We start from the raw sequence: 18,919 nt of genomic DNA on the forward strand, positions 1-18,919 counted from the left end.
TGAATTGTAGGAAAGTCAGGTGTGGGTCATATCTTCACTGCTGGATCAATGCCTGAATCAGCCTGTAGAGAAGATGGCACTCACAGCTTCTGTCACTTGTATGCAGCAGTGTTGGATGGCTTCCTTTAGAACAAGTTGTCCAGATGACAAACAGTGCTTCCCCTTTCATCCTGTACACTAGGCAGGATGTGTCTGTCCAGCTGCTAAGATCTGTTTACTAAGTAATTGTTTAAAGATATTACTCTGTGACTGTTAGTCTAAGAACTTGATATCTTACCACTTACGCATAAATAATAAAAGCTACTTCAGTACAATTTTTATTCCCTTGATATTAAGAAGCATTAGCTGTAGATCTCATCACATAAGAAAAAATTACTTAGTTAATTGTGTTGGAAAGTGAAAATGAGAACTCCATTTCTGGTTTTTAGAGCTTTTCACTGTACGCCCATGGTACAGTATATATTAGCAGCCCCTGTGCAGAGTACTAGCAGACAAATTCCTTCTGAGGACTTTCCTCTTGGAACAACCATTACAAGGGCATGGTATATACTCTTTTAGAGATATGTAATAGATTGTTGGGAACCTATAATCTGAGCATGGTAGTCCTTCTTCATCTTAATTTTAGTCCTCCTACACTTCTCAAAGACACTTATTTTACAGATTTCTCTTCCCAGCTTCAGATGGCTGGTTGCAAAACTTCCGTCTTGCCTGGCTGAAGCAAGATATTCTTGCATGAGGCTTTGTACTAATTCTCTGAAGCTACTGTTTGCCTTCATGATATTCGTGGTATTTCATAGTATTCAACCCCAGCATAAACTTGGTGCATTTATTTTCCAGTACCATTAACGTTGAAGTATTGCCGGAACATTTCCAGAAGGAGCTAGAAGCCTTGACATGGGGTGTTCAAATTCCTTTTGTAGGAAGTGGTGCACGTGTGTGTGTGTACTTAAACAAGACGTGAGGTTAGCAGCTAAAGCTTTTACCCCAGAACTTCTGGCTTTTCACGATACGAATGGCATGATCTACTGGAAATGGCATCTGAAGTGGCAAACTAATTTGTAGGAGGTGTTTTGCACAAAGGTAGAGGGAGAAAAAAAGCTTTTAGAATGAGGCTCTGTCAGATGATAGCAAAGACACTAAATGCAGTCTCCAAGCTAATAGTCTAGTTGCATTTTTTTTCTCTTTTTGCTGCATGTCTTTAATGCTGCTCTCCCTGTGGTAAGTGTTCTTTAACTGCCTGAAGTACCACTTTAGTTGAAGAAACCTGTGCTTTGTAGCTTAAATGCTAGGCTGTTGACTTGGCTTTCAAGTGCCCTAAAGGATTTTGCTCCTCCTGTCAGTTGTTCTCTGGTAACTGGCTGAACATGCTCATTGTGTTGGTGCTTAGGAACCGGTTGGATCTAGAAGCCTCATTCGCAAAATATCAGTTAATAACAAATAAGGGTTATGCTGCTAAGTGTCAAGCTTGGTCACGTCATTAGCTTTAGCACACCTGAAAATCAAGAATAAAAACCTCTATTAGCTAAGGCAGACTGTTCCTCTTTTCCACCCCTTCTGAATACCAAGCCTGAAATTTGTCATGTCATACCGAGTACAGATTTTTTTATGCTAAAACGTATAAATCTGTTACTATTGATGCAGTAAGCAGCAACAGCGCTGTCGTGCCAGACTTAGAAACAGAAGAAGTAACTAAAAAGGAGGTTTCTCCCTCTCCAAAAGAGTGTAAGAGGCTTGCTACTGAAAGAGCTGTCCTCTTCACTAGCAGTACATTCCTATTCATCATCTGCTTTGAAGCCTGGTAGTGAAATTAAAGTCTATCTGGATCTTTCAGAGCACAGTTTTGGATAGGGTACACAAGGGAAGGTGTCTTTAGGTCTTAGGAATTCACTACAACCTTGATAGCTTTTTCTGTTGCAAGTTGTACCCCAGCTATAGGTAAGGGAATTTGATCTGTGGAGCGGTCTGTAGCCGGGTGACTGCCCCTCAGAGTAAGAGCTGCCAGGATTATTTTCACTTCTTTTAGTGATGACCGATTCCTTTAGTGTCTTAAGGAGCAGTGTTTTGCCTGGTGGGGCCAGCCTGAGGGAACCACACATTCATAGCAAAAGCCCAGTAATTCTGGTTGAAATAAACATTAGCTCTTTCCAGGGAAGCCACATCTCTTGGTTCTGACTGGATTTTTTTTTTTTTTTGAAAGATTTGCAGAAGTGGGTGGAGGCTGGGATTGTGGGCTTGAGTTAAAATATATGCTGGTAGTGGCTGGGAGAGCTTTTCTAAAACACTGGCCACGCATGAGATGGCCAGACAGTGTCTGGAATCCTGGTGCAGATGAAGCCCTAATCAGCAAATGTGCAATGCTTTGTTTTTTTTGTAGTGTGCTGGTGTTCCACGGGAGGCACGTGCAGAGGACAAATTCTGTTCTAAATAATGTAGTGCTGGTTTAGAATCTTGTGTGCTTAATACTGCTAGAAAGGCCTATCAAATGATGTGGTTTCCAGCTGTGTGCTTGGACACTACTTTAAAAATGCATTAGAAGTAAGCATCACATGAATAGCTAACAGCCTCTGTAGAGGCATGCAATAAATAAGGATCTTTTTATGAGCTCTAATTGTAGTAAGAAGCTATGTGCAGTGCAAATGGCATAGCTTTGCAGCCTGAGAAAGGAGGCTGCTGGCAAACTCCTGAAGCTCCTCCAATGATAGAGGCCAAGATGGAATGTTTTAATGAAATACAAAAGGGAGAAGGACCCACCTCAGTGAGAGCAGGCTAAGTCTCACCTTTTGAATAGGAACCAGTGGTTTTATTCCTTTCAGAACTAAATGAATCACAGAAACATTTAGGTTGGAAAAGGCCTCTAACATCATCAAATCCAACCGTTAACCTAGTATTGCTAAGTCTATCACTAAACCATGTCCCTAAGCACCACATCTACATGTCTTCTGAATACCTCCAGGGACGGTGACTCCACTACTTCCCTGGGCAGCCTGTTCCAGTGCCTCACTCACAACCCTTTTAGTGGAGAAGTGTTTCCTAATTTTCAACGTAAACCCTCCTGATTGTAACTTGAGGCCACTTCCTCTTGTCTTATCGCTTGTAGCTTAGGAGATGAGACCGACCCCTACCTTGCTACGCCCTCCTTTGGGGTTGTTGCAGTTGTGTCCCCTGAGACTCTCCTCTTCTCTAGGCTAAAAAATCCCGGTGCTCTCAGCTGCTCCCCATAAGACTTCTTCTCTATACCCTTCACCAGCTTCGTAGCCCTTCTCTGGATATGTTTCAGGGCCTCAGTGTCCTTGTAGTGAGGGACCCAAAGCTGAGCACAGCACTCGAGGTGTGGCCTCACCAGAACCACGTGCAGAGGGACAACCACTTCCTGAGTCTTGCTGGCCACATGATTTCTGCTACAAGGCAGGATGCTGCTGGCCTTCTTGGCCACCTGGGCACACTACTGAAGTGTGTGGTGTGTGGCTTTTTGTCTGGTGGTGTTTCTTTCCGTTTTTTGTTGTTTCCTTCTCTGTGAGGCCTTACCTAGCAGAAGTGTTGCATAGACAGTGGTAGATCTGAGGATACTTAGTACAGAGCTTTTCTGAGAAGCAGCTGAAGCATTAACACATTCATCCACAGCTGAGAAGAAATTGCTTGGAGGTGCATGAGGAAATGCATCCTGTCACGTATGGGACGAATAAAAGGGAGAGCAATATTTTTCTCACCACTTTCAGGTCAACCATTAATGGATAGTCAAAACAGTATTCAGAAGCATATTGCTGATGGTCCGTAGTGGATGACTTAGGCACTTAAGGAGAAATAATATACCCGCCCTTTGAATCTAGTCTGCTGATACCTGTTAATCATTGGCTAGTATGGGTTTAGATCCTGCTTACTGCATGAACTACATGCTCATGGAGGCTAAATGCAAGTGCTGGAGACAGTCGTTTTTCTGAGGGGAAAAAAAAAACCCTGACTTAATTGACTTAGGTTCAAGGGGCAATATAAAGTGGAAATACCCGTTAAATCAGTCAGGCTTTTGTTCTGCTGGTAACCTCAAGCACTCCAGGGCTGTTCCACATAGCAGCTTAGATTCCGAAACAGATGGGAATGTTGTATGTGTTGTTTGTTTTTTTTGTTTTTTTTTTTTTTTTGTTTTGTTTTGTTTTTTTTTTTTTCCAAGCAAACAGGACCAATTGCATGCTTACTATTGGGCACAAAAGAGAGGGTTAACCTACTGAAGGTGCATTTTTAGTTTTGTCCCCTTTATTGCCTAAACCAATAGCAACTTTGTGGGTGGAGTGCCTTTTGCAGTTATCGTGGACTGAGTTTTTTAAGAATACTGGTTGCACTGTCTGCTGCCTGTGCTCTGTCAGCAGTAATTCTTCCTCCCCATGGAGTGAAGTTCATCAGAATAACTGCGGTGGTGACCTTCCCTTGGCTTGAGGGGGAGAAGAGGGGAGATGGTGATCACTGTTCATAAGGTTTTGTCTCGAATGTCTCGAATTAGGAAACATCTTGTCTAGATTTTAGGTCTTAGAGCTACTTAGAGCTCTGAGAGCTACTTCTCTATAGAGAAATTTTCAGTAGGCTAGCATTATACATGGCTAGTCCTCCTTCATTAGCTTTGTCAGAAACTGTTAAAATGACTAGTTACTGCCCATTGTCCTAATGAGAAATTACTTAAGTGTGGCAGAAAGGAGCACTTGAAGCATGAACTGGCAAAGCTGGCTGCAATAGGAGCTGTAATTTACAGGTACCTCAGCAGCGAGTGTTGGCCCACTTCCCTCCAAGCATTTTCAATAACTTTGCATCAACTGAATTACAAAACATTACTGGTTGTTTCTCTTGTAAAGCCTGAAGAAATGTTGCTCAGTGTGGGACTAATACTTGCTTTTGCAGATGCAGAACTGCTTATTTTTAGTACTAATTAAAAGACTAATATCTATTGATTGTTTTTATGTTGTAAGCCTATGGCATAACCTCGGCAGAGATCTTTCCGTGTGGACGTAGTAAAATATAAGAATAAAGTCTTTGGTTCTCTATTCTGAGAAGCCTCTGTCAGTAAAATGTTTATCACGTGAAGTTCACTTGGATATCTCAGTACTTTAACATAAAATGTTCTTTTCATAAGCTTAATTCTTTCATTTAGAAACAAAACTAAAAAAAGTCATAAAAGCAAAGCTGACATTCTATCATAAGGCTGTAACAGCTTGCTAAAAGGACTTTGAGGAGTCTCTGCAAGTGAAAAGGGAGCTGTAACGCCTTTTTGTGGTAGCTTTCATGACTCTCAGCCTATGCTCTTGTCTTTCTTCTTGAGTCTATCAAGTGCTTTGCACTAGTCCTTGACAATTTTGATGCTTTTGTTTATATCCCTTAGATTCTAGTAATAGATCAACTGATGAACTGAATTTACATACCCAATTTACTTACACTCTTGATTATTTGAGAGCTTGTATCTTGCATGCCCCCAGCTTGTCTGAAAGTTGAGTTTTATCTGCCCCTCCAGCTGCTGGAGCGAAAATACTCCATTTTTTATAAACTTGCTTCCTAAATACTGTAAAAGAGTACACAGTGAAAGGCAGACTTGGGATTGTGTTAGTACTTAAGCTGTTTCACTTTGCAGCGTCTTGCAAGCTGGAAGGGGAATGAACAGGAGGATCCCTCTCACACCTGTCTTTTCTTTTGTCCACAGAACGTGTTGAAGAAGAGAGACCAAGTTCAAGCGGAGTACGAAGCAAAACTGGAAGCAGTAGCCTTGAAAAAAGAAGACCGTCCAAAGGTTAGCACTTCAAAGTCCTCTGCAAAAACAGCCTGCACTTCCACTGCTTTCTGAGAACACTGAAGAAATAGAGCTTGGTTTGTCTTGTTCTGACTTCCTCTTTGCAGTGTAAACACTTTTGGGCAGAACAAGAGTTTGGTGGCAAGCTGGTGCAGAATGAAGACCTAGGAATGAACATATATAACTTGTCTAGAAACATCTTGTACCACGATCTCCCACCATTTAGAGTAGGGTGGCTCTGACCTGCGTAATGTTTAAACAGCCAGCATGCAGTTGGAGTCTTCAGTAGCATGGCCTGAAACAGTGATAGTAGAAGAGTCTCTGGCAATTTAGTGCTATGGCAGCTGGCTGAATGGAGTTCCTGGACCCTGACACTGCTGAGCTTTGTTGTAGGACACCAAATTTGATTGTGAGAGGCTCCACATCTTGCCCTTTCTGCTAGGTGGGTATTTCCATGTCATGTTGAACATACACAGCAGGTGTCAGGGGGTGACAGGCTTTGGCTGGGCTTCATGCAGAAGCAAAGGTCTAAACTGGTGTGCTTATGCTGCCACCTGCTTTTTGCATGAAGAGATGTGCAGGAGCTGTATCTTAAATCACTGCAACTTTGACCAACAATGAAAGCTGGATTTTTCTGCTCCCTTTGCTTGTTTTTTTTTTTTTTTTTTTTTTGGCTCTCCTTCATTTTAGTGATAATGAGTGAGGGATGACTTCCAAGCATTAGAGTTACTGTATAATAATCTTTGAGGAGGTTCAAGTCTTTATTAAATATCATGTCTTCAATCTATTTTTGAAGCTGAAGAGGACAGGCCACAGAAAAGCAAACTTTTTTCCAGTCCTGCGCTTGTGTATGACACAGATGCTGTCAAAAGTAGTACCAGGATTAGATATCTTGTGCTCTTGTATTTCTATATCTTGTCTGCCCCACTGCTGGCTGGCTTGATATGTACTTAATGTAGTTTTATGTGAGCACATCTTCTAACCTGTTGTATATAGGATGGATGGATCTAAATCTAGCATGTCCAGGAGCCAGTTGAGGTGTTTAGACGTGTTAAGATACTTGATTTTTATAAAGATCTCAGTACGGTGGAGCTGCTGAACTTTGCTAATCCCTTTGGAGCTCACTTCACAGTGGAATTATTAAGTAAAGTGCTGCATTTAAAGGGCTGTCTAAGAATTTTTGGAATGCTTAGGTTTGCTCTCCAGAGTGTCAGAAGCATATGTTTTGGTAACTCATTGTACCTTTCTTTCATAGCATGAGACCTTTATGCCATTTAAAAGGGGAAGCTGAACAAATTATTAGAATTCCTTGCATGCTTGCAAAATACTAGCTCGCAGTTCACAGATCCTTGACACTTTGAGTGGAATGTCCTCATCAGTAAGAACGGATAGCTTAGACCTGTTGCTAGCAACATGTCTTAGATCCAGTGATTTCTCCTGCTTAAGAATTGCTAAAAGCAGACGGGACGCATGAGCTGGGTTATGCAGTGAATGGCATTTGTGTCCCTTTCAGCATATTTAGCTGATTTGGCAGAAATTAAGAAAAAAAAAGGGGGGGCAGCAACTAGTTTTGGATAAGTAAATAAGGGCATATTATTGTTTGTTTACCTCTTCTACTGGAGGGCATTCTGGTACTCAGAGTACACACAGGTCAGACTGGCTTCATAGAACTCCATTGATGTCATTAGGTAGTTCTCAAATCTGATTAAAAACTCGTCAGGCTATAAATGCAAAAGGCTTGTAGAGCTACTATAAATGTTTGCCAGCAAATAGTGCTCAGAATGATAGTTTCCACCAAAATCAGTGTAGCTTCTCCTGTACGCACGATGCTTTTAACACTAGAGTAACAGCATTAGTGCAAACTGTACCCTTTGTATTTCTAAACAAGTACAGTTGAGAAGTGCTGCTTACTTTATTGTTGATAGACTGGAGCTGTTTTTGCAGTAATCCAACTAAGGTAGTAAATTGCAGACATTGTTTCCCTTTAATGAGATGAAATCCACTTTTAATGACCTAATTTAGCTTGCCTGCCTCAAGGATTTGTAGTTTTGTTATCTGTGGGAACAGTTGTTATGGCAGTATAGACCCTGAAGTAGAAGATAATGACGTGTTTAGAGGGGGGGGAAAGAAAACAGCTTCTAATAATGTGTATATCCAAAGAACTGGAAAGGTAGAAATACCATATATAGTTACAGTCCTGAATAGGACCAGTGTGTGTGCAGAGGCCTTCACAAGGCCTATGGAGACTTAGTTGGAGTTCATTGCTGTAGTTCTGTATGCTTTATAATTTTATCATACGTGACCCATTTGCTGGCCACTGGGTTGTTCTTGTAGCTCATGTTCATACAGCCCTCTCAGCCTGACCTGCAGGAGAACTGGCTATGAGAAAGAAAACATTTTTTTTTTTTTAAATCTTCAGTGCAGTTTTGGATCTTGGCTGAAGAAGCAGGAAGCTAGTGAGCACTTAGAAACTAACTTAATTGGGAAATCTTATGTGGTTTTGCTTCCAGACTTCATGACTCTTGATAGCCCTTTCTTTCTTGTTAAGAGAGCAGAATGCTTAAAAATGGTGCAATGCATGCTTGTGCCTTAAGGGAAGCACCTTGTGAGCCTTCCATCCAACTGCCTTGGGAGTTCTTGTCTGAAGCCTATGAGAGATCTTTGTCATGAGTTGCAGGAGACTGGATTCTGTAGCCAAATTACAGCACTCAGAGAAGGCAGAGGAAATGTTGTAGCTACTGAGCCCCAAACTGCTGGTAGCATAAATCTATTTGTTGCGAGTAAAGGGATACTTCAATGGAGGAGGTGTTGCCTGTCTCTTGGAAAGCTTTAATGGAGGCCAGATTCAGGATCTTCTCTGACCATTATTAATCTACAAAGTACTTTGGTGATCTTCCTAATCCAGATGCTGGAGAACAACAAGAGGTGATATGTTTCTGCCTAGATCTCATATCTTGCCAAACTGCAAGGTAGTAGTAAACTCCTACCCATGAAGAATTTTTACATAGTCTGTTCATCTTCTTCCTTTTTCCACAACCCTCAGGAAAAAAAAAGAGAATTTCCTAAAAGTATCAACCGCAACCGGAGCCATAACAGAATTCCGCAAATACTCTTCATGTTGCCCTTTGGCTTTGTGCAGTTTGCAGTTTCCAAGTCTAAGCCTGCTAGTCACATTGATGTGAGTAGTGGACTTCAGTGGTTTCCTCTTTGGATGTGTCAGGCTCAGTATGCATTTATTGGCAAGCTTCTTGTCCGTGTGGACCATATGGCACAAGGAGAAGGAAGAGAATGGTGTTTGTGATTTTCCTTGCATTTGTAAATTGTTCCAGTAGGTGCCTGATGACATACCTGTGAATGTGGTCTACCTTGACTTCAGCAAGGCTTTTGACACCGTCTCCCACAGCATTCTCCTCAAGAAGCTGGCTGCTCTTGGCTTGGACTGGCGCACACTTCGTTGGGTTAGAAACTGGCTGGATAGCCGGGCCCAAAGAGTCGCGGTGAATGGAGCCAAGTCCAGTTGGAGGCCAGTCACTAGTGGCGTCCCCCAGGGCTCGGTGCTGGGGCCGGTCCTCTTTAATATCTTCATCGATGATCTGGACGAGGGTATCGAGTGCACCCTCAGTAAGTTCGCAGATGACACCAAGTTAGGTGCGTGTGTCGATCTGCTTGAGGGTAGGAAAGCTCTGCAGGAGGATCTGGATAGGCTGCACCGATGGGCTGAGGTCAACTGCATGAAGTTTAACAAGGCCAAGTGCCGGGTCCTGCACCTGGGGCGCAATAACCCCAAGCAGAGCTACAGGCTGGGAGAGGAATGGTTGGAAAGCTGCCAGGCAGAGAAGGACTTGGGAGTGATGGTTGATAGTCAGCTGAATATGAGCCAGCAGTGTGCTCAGGTGGCCAAGAAGGCCAACGGCATCCTGGCTTGTATCAGGAACAGTGTGACCAGCCGGGCTAGGGAGGTGATCGTCCCCCTGTACTCAGCTCTGGTGAGGCCGCACCTCGAGTACTGTGTTCAGTTTTGGGCCCCTCGCTACAAGAAGGACATGGAGGTGCTTGAGCGGGTGCAGAGAAGGTTGACGAAGCTGGTGAGGGGCCTGGAGAACAAGTCCTACGAGGAGCGGCTGAGGGAGCTGGGCTTGTTCAGCCTGGAGAAGAGGAGGCTCAGGGGCGACCTTATCGCTCTCTATAGGTACCTCAAGGGAGGCTGTAGCGAGGTGGAGGTTGGTCTGTTCTCCCACGTGCCTGGTGACAGGACGAGGGGGAATGGGCTTAAGTTGAGCCAGGGGAGTTTTAGGTTAGATGTTAGGAAGAACTTCTTCACTGAAAGGGTTGTGATGCATTGGAACAGGCTGCCCAGGGAAGTGGTGGAGTCACCATCCCTGGAAGTCTTCAAAAGATGCTTAGATGTAGAGCTTAGGGATATGGTTTAGTGGAGGGCTGTTAGCGTTAGGTTGGAGGTTGGACTCGATGACCTTGAGGTCTCTTCCAACCTAGAAAATTCTGTGATTCTGTGATTCTGTGATACAGCACATTGGTTAAGACAATAGGGTATGGAACACAAGTCCTGTGAGGAGTGGCTGAGGGCACTGGGGTTGTTTAGTCTGGAGAAGAGGAGGCTCAGGGCAGACCTCATTGCTCTCTGCAACTGCCTGAAAGGAAGGTGTGGGGAGCTGGGGGTCGGCCTCTTCTCACAGGTAACCAGTGATAGGACCAGAGGGAATGGCCTCAAGTTGCACCAGGGGAGGTTCAGGTTGGCAATGAGGAGACATTTCTGCTCAGAAAGAGCAGTCAGGCACTGGGACGGGTTGCCCAGGGAAGTGGTGGAGTCACCGTCCCTGGGGGTGTTCAAGGAAAGATTGGACGTGGTGCCTGGGGACATAGTTTAGTGGGTGACATTGGTGGTAGGGGAACAGATGGACCAGATGATCTTGGAGGGCTTTTCCAACCTTTATGATTGTATGAATACCATTTTCTTTGACCTAACTTGCTTCTATCTTGAGGTCACGACTAGTGTTGTAAGCCTTTTCAGTCTCTTTGTAGACCTGCAATGTTTGTCCTTCCAGATTTCTTGCATTGCTTACGCGTGACTACAAGTTCAGTGTTGGGCCAGTTGAGATCATTTGGGCCAAATGAGTCAATGCCTCCAGTTGCCTTTGTGTTATTATCATCAGTGCTTTGCATTTAAACTTTTTTACAGGCAGCTTGTAAGGTTAAAGCTAGAGGCTTAGAAATTTTGTTCTGCAGACAAAGCTGATCACTGCTGTTTTTCTGTTGTGGTCAATATCTAACTCTGAAGTCTCTCAGCTCTTTGGGAGAAACCTGGGTCTTTGTTGCTTCACTAGTGAAGACTGGGAAACACCTAGTGAAAGGTGTGAATGGGAAGGAGGAGAGGAGACTTGCTGTGGTCAGTCTGCTCAGATTGAGAACTGGGGACCGAGCCTATGCGCTCAGCACTTGTACAGATTGCCTTTCCTCTTCATGTGCCTCCCGCAAGCTCTTCCTCAGCCTGTCTCTGTATCTGGCATGGAGTGGGACAAGCAGAACTGCCAGCCACCTTGAACAGCAAAGAACAAATTAATCAATCCTGTCTCCTTCCTAATACAGAACTGGGACTTCTCCCTGCAGCCATAACTGAGTTCCTTCAGGGTAACCACTAGACTGTTACTTCCCCTTTTCTCTGTGGCTTTTTCTCAGGGAGACTGAGCTGATTTAGCAGTCTAACCCTCTCAACTACAGTTTCAATCTTGATTTATTTTTCTACAGGTACCCACAGATGTTGAGAAATGTCAAGACCGAGTAGAATGTTTTAATGCTGACCTGAAAGCAGATATGGAGAGATGGCAGAACAACAAGCGACAAGACTTTAGGCAGCTACTCATGGGGATGGCAGATAAAAACATCCAGTACTACGAGAAGGTATGTGGTGCTGCTGTAGCACTGGCAGGAATAAAAGTGATTAATTTTCCTCTAAGGTGGTGATTATTCTTCAGAAAATGTTCATGCTGTCTTGCAGCAAAGAACCTTGGACATCTTAAAGCAGTTCTTAAGTGCTATGGAAGCTGCTCTTTGTCAGCAGCTTATATGGAGTTGTTGGTCACGCTCAAGAGATCTGCATGAGATTAGCAGTCTCTTGCAAGGCAGTCGTGTAACAGTACTTTGTACTGGATGCTTGTCTGTCTTGGTTCTCGAATTGAACAAATTGTTGATCAGCAGTAGTTTGCTTCCTAGTTGGTGGTGGTGAAGGAAAAAGACTAAAATTGCACATTCTAGTAATACTATAAAACTAGATAATCTCTCAATTCTGCCTTTTATGAATCAAACTGCATGCATTAATGTGCTCCTTGGACCTGTATATAGATTACACCTGCTATGGCTAGGCCTGGAAATACCTAGCGAGTTATACCTTTGCTCTTTCTGAATTTCAGTATTTGTGCTCTGATTAAATGTCAGATGATTTCCTTTTAAAGTGAAAGGAGTTGAAATGCTTATGCTGGCAGTCCAGTTTTCCTTCGTGTGAGAAGAACGACGTTACCAAATCCACATATCAATATATTAAACAAACAAACAAAAAAACCTTACTAGGTGTATGCATGGTGACTTGCCTTATGTTTTTGCCCACTGCAGTTTTTCCACATGTACTCTGCAAATTTCTTCCTATCCTAGGTTACTTCTCCATGTAATGTACTAGTTTGCACTTCCTTTTCCCTTTCCAATCAGTGTCTGTCCTGTCAACAATTCGTAATTAACCATGCAAACTTCATTTCACCCGGCTTTCTTCCCTGTTTTGTGACTGCTGTGGTATTAAAGACTGCACTGAACATCTAGTAGTATCCCTTCAGTTTTGCTCTTGGCTGCAGCAAAGAAACTTATTGGTAGGAAAGTGTCTAATCTTTATAGGGTACACAGCTAGAAACACTCTATTCATTTTCAGTACTATCAACAAGATCTATCAAGGTGATGCTTGACAACAGTGACTTGTGGATATAAGAGCTGGTGATGAATTTGACCTTTCCCAGTGTTTAATAAAATGTAGTCCATGGTCTGTGCCCATTTTGACTCCTGGGCTCTCCATTGGTGGAAGACAGTAAAGAAACATTGCAGAAGACCTGGAATTAAATATACACATCTCAGGAAATTACTCCAAAGTCTGGAGAGCACTTGTACTAGCACAGAAACTAGGCTTTGCTTTTATTTTATTATACCAGAGAATAAACAGTTAGTCCCATGAAGTATAGTCAAGTCCCTGAGATGTACTGGGGTACACAGTGCCTCTGAATTACCTGCCTTAACTGCATAGATTTTGCAAATAACTTTGCTGGGCTGCTGCTATAATAGCTGCTATTGTGTCCAAAATAGCGCCCTCCCACAGTCAGACCACAAATGCGAACTTCTACAAGAAACAGATTGTCTGCCTAGCTGAAAGCTGTGTCCTTCGCTTCAGAAGAATCCAGCTGATATTTGAAAACTGTAGGTATTCTGATGCATTCTTAATAGCTTGGTCCAGCCGATGACTTTGGAAAGCTTTAATTTGCTGCTTTTGTTTGTAAATTGCAGCTGTTCTTTCTGAACACTTCACTTGCTGTTTGAGCTTCTGCATTTTTCCTCATGAAATAATCAATAAAGATTCTGCTAGCCTTTCTGAACTTGCACTCTGTTGGTATGGAAAGGGGGGGGTCAAAAATTACAAGGGCTGATACACCATCTGCATTTTTAATCTTTGGTTCTTCCTTCAGTGCCTTACGGCGTGGGAGTCAATTATACCACTATTGCAAGACAAGCCAGAGACCAAATGAGAAGTACCTTCATGGACAGCCTAGCACTTCCGTGCTCAGTACCACTAGACATACTGGAACTGTGTGAAGGACTCTTCTTTGTCACATTAACTGAAAAGCCAGCTGTGCTGAAGCTGGAACAGACCCTCTGAAAACTATTTGAATTTTTCCTCATTTTCTGTTTAAACTGGGGTATGTTTCATCTTTTTGAGTTATCTTGAATGGTTCCTTCTCTATCCTATGGAGTGATATGGGGCTTATAGTGAAAGTGCATGGGGATCATAAAACTTACCTCTTTAGTCTGGAAGGAACTGATGAGTAGAACACTAAAAAGATGAAAATAAAACTCTACTACAAGGTGCCAAATGACATCTTTATTACCTTTCTGTTTTGTTTGCTGAAAAGGTAATAGTTCCCATGATACAGTACCCCCTAACCAATCCTTATCTCTTTTTTTGGATGGAGAGAGAAAGAGTGGGATTGAATATTTTCTGGTTTGCTACCACCGACGTATGCTCCCGTTAAAGGGTTTCTGGAGACTTTTCTGTGTGGGAGTTGGGCTGGTCCTAGACAGAGCATACTGACACCACCTGCACATAGCCTGTGATACAAGCATGAACTGTGGTTTTTGTGAGTGTGGCATGCTGTTGGTTCATACTGAGTATCTTTGTTTACCTTGGTGATTATGAAGTAATGTCAGTTGGCTGAAGTGTACTTGTGACCGATGTGGGGATCAAAATCAGCCTGGGTCTGGGAGTGAATTGAACAGCGGCCTTTCAGGGCTTACGGGAATGGTGGAAACAAATACGAGTTTTTGGTATGTTTTTTCTGAAGGTAGCTCTGGAAGTTGCATGGTAGAATTCTCTTGAACCATGCTATGATTTCTTTTGTGTTTCATTTTTCCTGAACTACAGCCTCGGTGGGCTTGGTTACTTCAGGTGCCTGCTGTGGTAAAGAAGGTAGAACTGTTTTCTCTCCCTGTTGTTTTTTTTTTTTTTTTTTTTTTTCCTTTTTCTTCAGTAGCAATCAAAAGCCAAAAAGTGTCAAATGCTTGCCTGCAGCAAGCGTCATTGTGTGTGTGAAACTTGCCTTAAACAGGTCCGTGGGGGTAGATAGGTACCCTATCAGGTACACATAGTGTCCAGAACTCTCTCTACTGAACCACATGGCAAGTCTTTTAAGACTTCTTTTGGTACAGATCTATTTTCCTAGTAGTTTTCATTGGCCCTTAGAAATGTAACTGCTTCTGCAAGTCCCTTCTCTTTTCTCTTGCAGTCCAGCCTCAAATAAATGCCTGCTTAGTGTTAATGGCCTTAGTAGAGGAATGCTTTCACAATGGGTTTCAGAGTCATGGTTTAACAGCATGCAGATAAAACTCCTTTTATCCATCCAAAGTGAGGAAGCTAATACCAGGGTAGTGTTGGGATTTGGGGGAATAAATAACATGGAGTGCTTACTGCTAAACGTGAGTGATTGCTTGGTCTCTGGCAACGTTCTTGAGAAGAATCTGAAAGGTGACCGGGTATATGCAACTTCTGTGTTCTCCTGTGGCTACCTGTCAGGTACACTAGTCTGGATTGCACTTTGTCCCTTCATAAACACCAAGTCTGCCTGAAACTCCCCTGCTCAGCACGGTGGCTCTGCAGCAGCTGTCACGGTGAGTTATTGGTGCAATGTGGTTGCTGTCGGGCTAATGAGGTAATACCCTCCAGGTGCAAAAGCCAGGTTTAAGACATTTAAGGGGTTTTTCCTTTTTGACTCAACTTCCATTGACAGTTCTCTGGTAGTTAACCAAACTGTGCTTTCTGGTTTAAGTTCACAGCTCACTGATGTACACTTCTGTGGTGTAAAGATCTCTAAGTTGCTGTTAGGTTTGGAACAACTAACCACTCCTGCTGTGCAAGGGGAATGCTTAAAGAGATCATCTTGAAGCAGTAAACTAGTGTCTTCCTCAATCTCTCCCTTCTAAAATAAGCACTTCTAAATGCATAACACTTTACAGTTTGACCTTCAGGGTTACAGTCAATTGCTGTCTTCCCTATTTCCCACATACAGATCATCATGCTTTTTTGAGCTGGTGCCTGCGTGGTAACTGAAGCTTTTCAGTTGACTCTGCAACATGACTGGGAGTCAAGCAATGCATAATTTGAACTTGTATTGAGACGTTCTTTCTTCCACCTCATCAAAAATGTGCAAGATGAGTGGAGAGAGTGTCGTTTTCCTGCAGGTGCATAGGTTTCGTCTGATACCTTACAACACTGACATCCCGTTCCCACTTAGTGTTGTGTCAAACTGAAATGTGGCTTGGTTCTGGGGAATGTAGGAGTGGACATCACAGCTGTTCGTGAGAAGTGCAAGGGGCAGTGGGGAGTTCCAAGTGAAGTTTACATGAGTTACTGCTGGAGTGGTTCAAGATCAGCTTAGATTTTCTTTAACATGATGCCGCTGATTGTGCATCGTGGTTTCTCAACTACTACGAGACCAAAGTATGTGTTGATTTCAGATAAATCTCTTTCTGATTGAGCTGTTGAAAGGCAAGCATGCTTTACACTTCCTGGTTGCAATATGTGGCTCTGTAGCACCTACAAGCTAATTTGGAGGAAAGGCTGGAACATGCACCTCAGGCTGTGGTCACAAACAGGATTTCTTATATTATCTGGGAAAGTAAAACTTCTCAGACATCTATGGAGGAAGTAAAACTTATGTTCAAAAGAGAAGTCCTCTGCAAGAATTGCTGTAGTGTAAGACGAGTGTGTAGGGGTGGGTCTTTTAGCTCCTATGGGTCACCGTGGAGTCTCTATTAAAAAAAAGAATTGTTGCTGTAAATACTGGGTAACTGTGGGAGAGACTGGGGTTTGTGGCAGCAGTGCAGAAAGGGAGAACTGCAAAATAGCAGGAAACTCCTTAAAGGTGTTAAGAGTGCTCTTAATTAATTGGTGTTTGTGTGAGGTTAAGATCTGAGGTGTTGGTGAAACTCTGACATGTTATTGTGTAGTCCTTATGTGGTGGGTGTCTCTCTCTGAAGTACCCAAACCTTTATAGTGTGAAAAGCAAAAGATGTTGGGGAAGGGAAGCAGGAGTAGGGCAGGAGCTTTATCTTTTGGGTACTGTCTTGAGAGTTCAGTCACTTATGGTCACCTTCTGTGCATGCACTGAAATCATGATAAAAGTAGTTGCACCCTTCCAATGAACCTACTTAAGATGAGGGTCCTTCAACAGCTCTTAAATTAGCTTGGCTTCCCACAGCCAAACCAAGATCCTCTCAGAGGATGCATAATTCACCACTGTCCTGGTTACTCCTGCATAACTTCTAGTGTGTTTGTTTCTTCTCTCAACTGGCACCAGCACAACAAAGCAAGCACTGAGATCTTGTTTTTGTACTCAGTAAGGAGCTGTGCATTGTTCATACGTGTTTTTATCAGGTTCTGACTCTTGCAATAAACAAATGTTGACACATCGTGGCTTTTTCAGGTATCTGTTGAAAAATGAAATGGTGATGAGTGTTAGCCCTAAAGATACTAACTCTTCAGACGTGAGCTTTAACAAAGAATAAACTATGGATTCTTCAAAGTTGTCTGCTTGGATTTTTGTTGCACTGGCAAAACGCTAAGGGTAGCACAGTGGGCTAAGCCAAAAAGAAACTTCCGCAGAGTGGCAGAGATGGTCCTGCAGATGTGCTGTGGGGTAGCCTTGTGGTGGTGGATCCGCACAGCCTCTTCGTGGTGCATGTTGCTTCAGGTCGCATCCTGCAGCTTCCAATTACAGAATTCCCTCAGAGCACTGCAGGGACTGCTCTTGTAACAGGAGGCACGATTTTGTTAAAACCTAAGTAATTGTGCACAAGGTTGCAGACTGTTTGAAATCTAAGACACTGGTGCTGATAACCACTAAGCAAATGGTGTAGACAGGAGTAGACTAAAGTAGCTTATTAGATGTTCAGTCTTCTTAAAATCTGATCGTAGAACAGTCTTTTTCTTAGTATGTTAGCCTTTCACTAGAAAATAACCAATAATTTGGGAAAATGGGATCACTTTCTGGGATAGAAGACTTGCTACCAAATTTATTTCGGTGAAGTAAAACTGGGGATAAAAGTAATGAACTTGCCTTCTGGGACTGTGAAGGTTGCATTTTAAAGTTTCTGGGGGTGCTGCTTAACCAGTATAAAGAAGGAAGTGATGATGCTTAATTCCACACAGCACTTCAGAGCCTTGCTGGGGTCTCTGATTTGTACCAGTACTCAGTAATGAACTGGGCTAGTTTTAAGGTTGTGTGGCTGAGGCACAGTACTTGTCCAGAAGGTAATGCACTTTCTGAAAAGGCATAAATAAATCGCCCTTATGCAAGTGGTATGCTAAAACTTTAAAGGTTACTCACTGTCCTGGATTACTTTGAAGGCCTTGGTACTCTACACTTTGAAGCTAAATCCTTTCCTGAACTCTGCTGCTGGGTTATGTGTCCACCTCTTTGGATCAGGCAGCAGAGCTTGGGCCAGTGCCACTCTCCCACCACACAGGGGCACAGATTGCAGAGGACAGTCTTGCAACAGAGAACAGCCAAAGGTTTTAGTCTTTAGCACATGAGAATAAAGGAGCACTGTCCTTGTTCTCCTTTCCTGTGTGATGTGTTGATCTGTCACTCCTCAAGGTTTGGAGGCCAGCAGTGCAGGTGAAAGCAGTCTGGCTTTGACCTGGTTCCCACCTCTCTCCTTGTTCAAGGAGTCAGTGCTGATGACTGAACTGGTGCTGACTTGTTGCCCCAACTGTGCTACTTCTGACTTGTGCAAGCCCATGCACTGGAACGTGTTACTTTGCATCCTAAGGTCACCCTTGTACCACCAAAAAACAAACTGAAAGCTGTGAAAAGATGTGTCTCTGTGTGAGTTAGGTCATTAAACAGTGTAAAACTTGGAGCAAGGCTCTTGTTTCATGCACTCAACCAACTCTGACAGCTGTGCTCTTGTTCAGACTCACAGGTTACGGAATGTTGTCTTGACTTACGGTGCTGGCATGTTTCTATACCCTTTCATATATCTCTGTATAGATATACTTTGTGCATTGTTTACTATGGAACTAGTATTGATGGAGAAAAAACACTTCGAGGTAAAACTGTTTGTAATTCTCTATTCATGTGTACATTTTTTTTAAATGCACCATTTGTTTACCTCAATTAATTTAATGGAATGGACCAATAAATGTATTAAAAAATTACTCATTTACCTAGAATTTAGTGTTTCTTTTTTTCTTCTTTTTTTTTTCTGCCTTTGCCATTGAAATTATATGTACACTTATTTTCTGTGCCGCTTATTATCTTATTTGAAGAAATATCCTTCCCTTAAAGGCTTGTTCCATTGCCAATATAAGCTCTAGGGGTGTGAACATCTACT

The 18,919-nt window shown here is 42.8% G+C and overlaps 1 protein-coding gene across 1 annotated transcript in view; it reads left to right on the top strand.

Moving 5' to 3' along the window:
• SNX30 (sorting nexin family member 30) overlaps nt 1–18,746 on the top strand; it is a 53,830-nt gene extending 35,084 nt beyond the window's left edge. The window contains exons 7-9 of the mRNA XM_032206004.1: nt 5,678–5,764; nt 11,528–11,680; nt 13,498–18,746. Coding sequence (XP_032061895.1) covers nt 5,678–5,764; nt 11,528–11,680; nt 13,498–13,557 — 300 coding nt within the window. The 3' untranslated portion in view covers nt 13,558–18,746. The remainder of the gene's footprint in view (nt 1–5,677; nt 5,765–11,527; nt 11,681–13,497) is intronic.
• The last annotated feature ends 173 nt before the right edge of the window (nt 18,747–18,919 follow it).

The sequence above is a fragment of the Aythya fuligula genome, chromosome Z (assembly GCF_009819795.1).
Source record: "Aythya fuligula isolate bAytFul2 chromosome Z, bAytFul2.pri, whole genome shotgun sequence".
Classification (NCBI taxonomy): Eukaryota; Metazoa; Chordata; class Aves; order Anseriformes; family Anatidae; genus Aythya; species Aythya fuligula.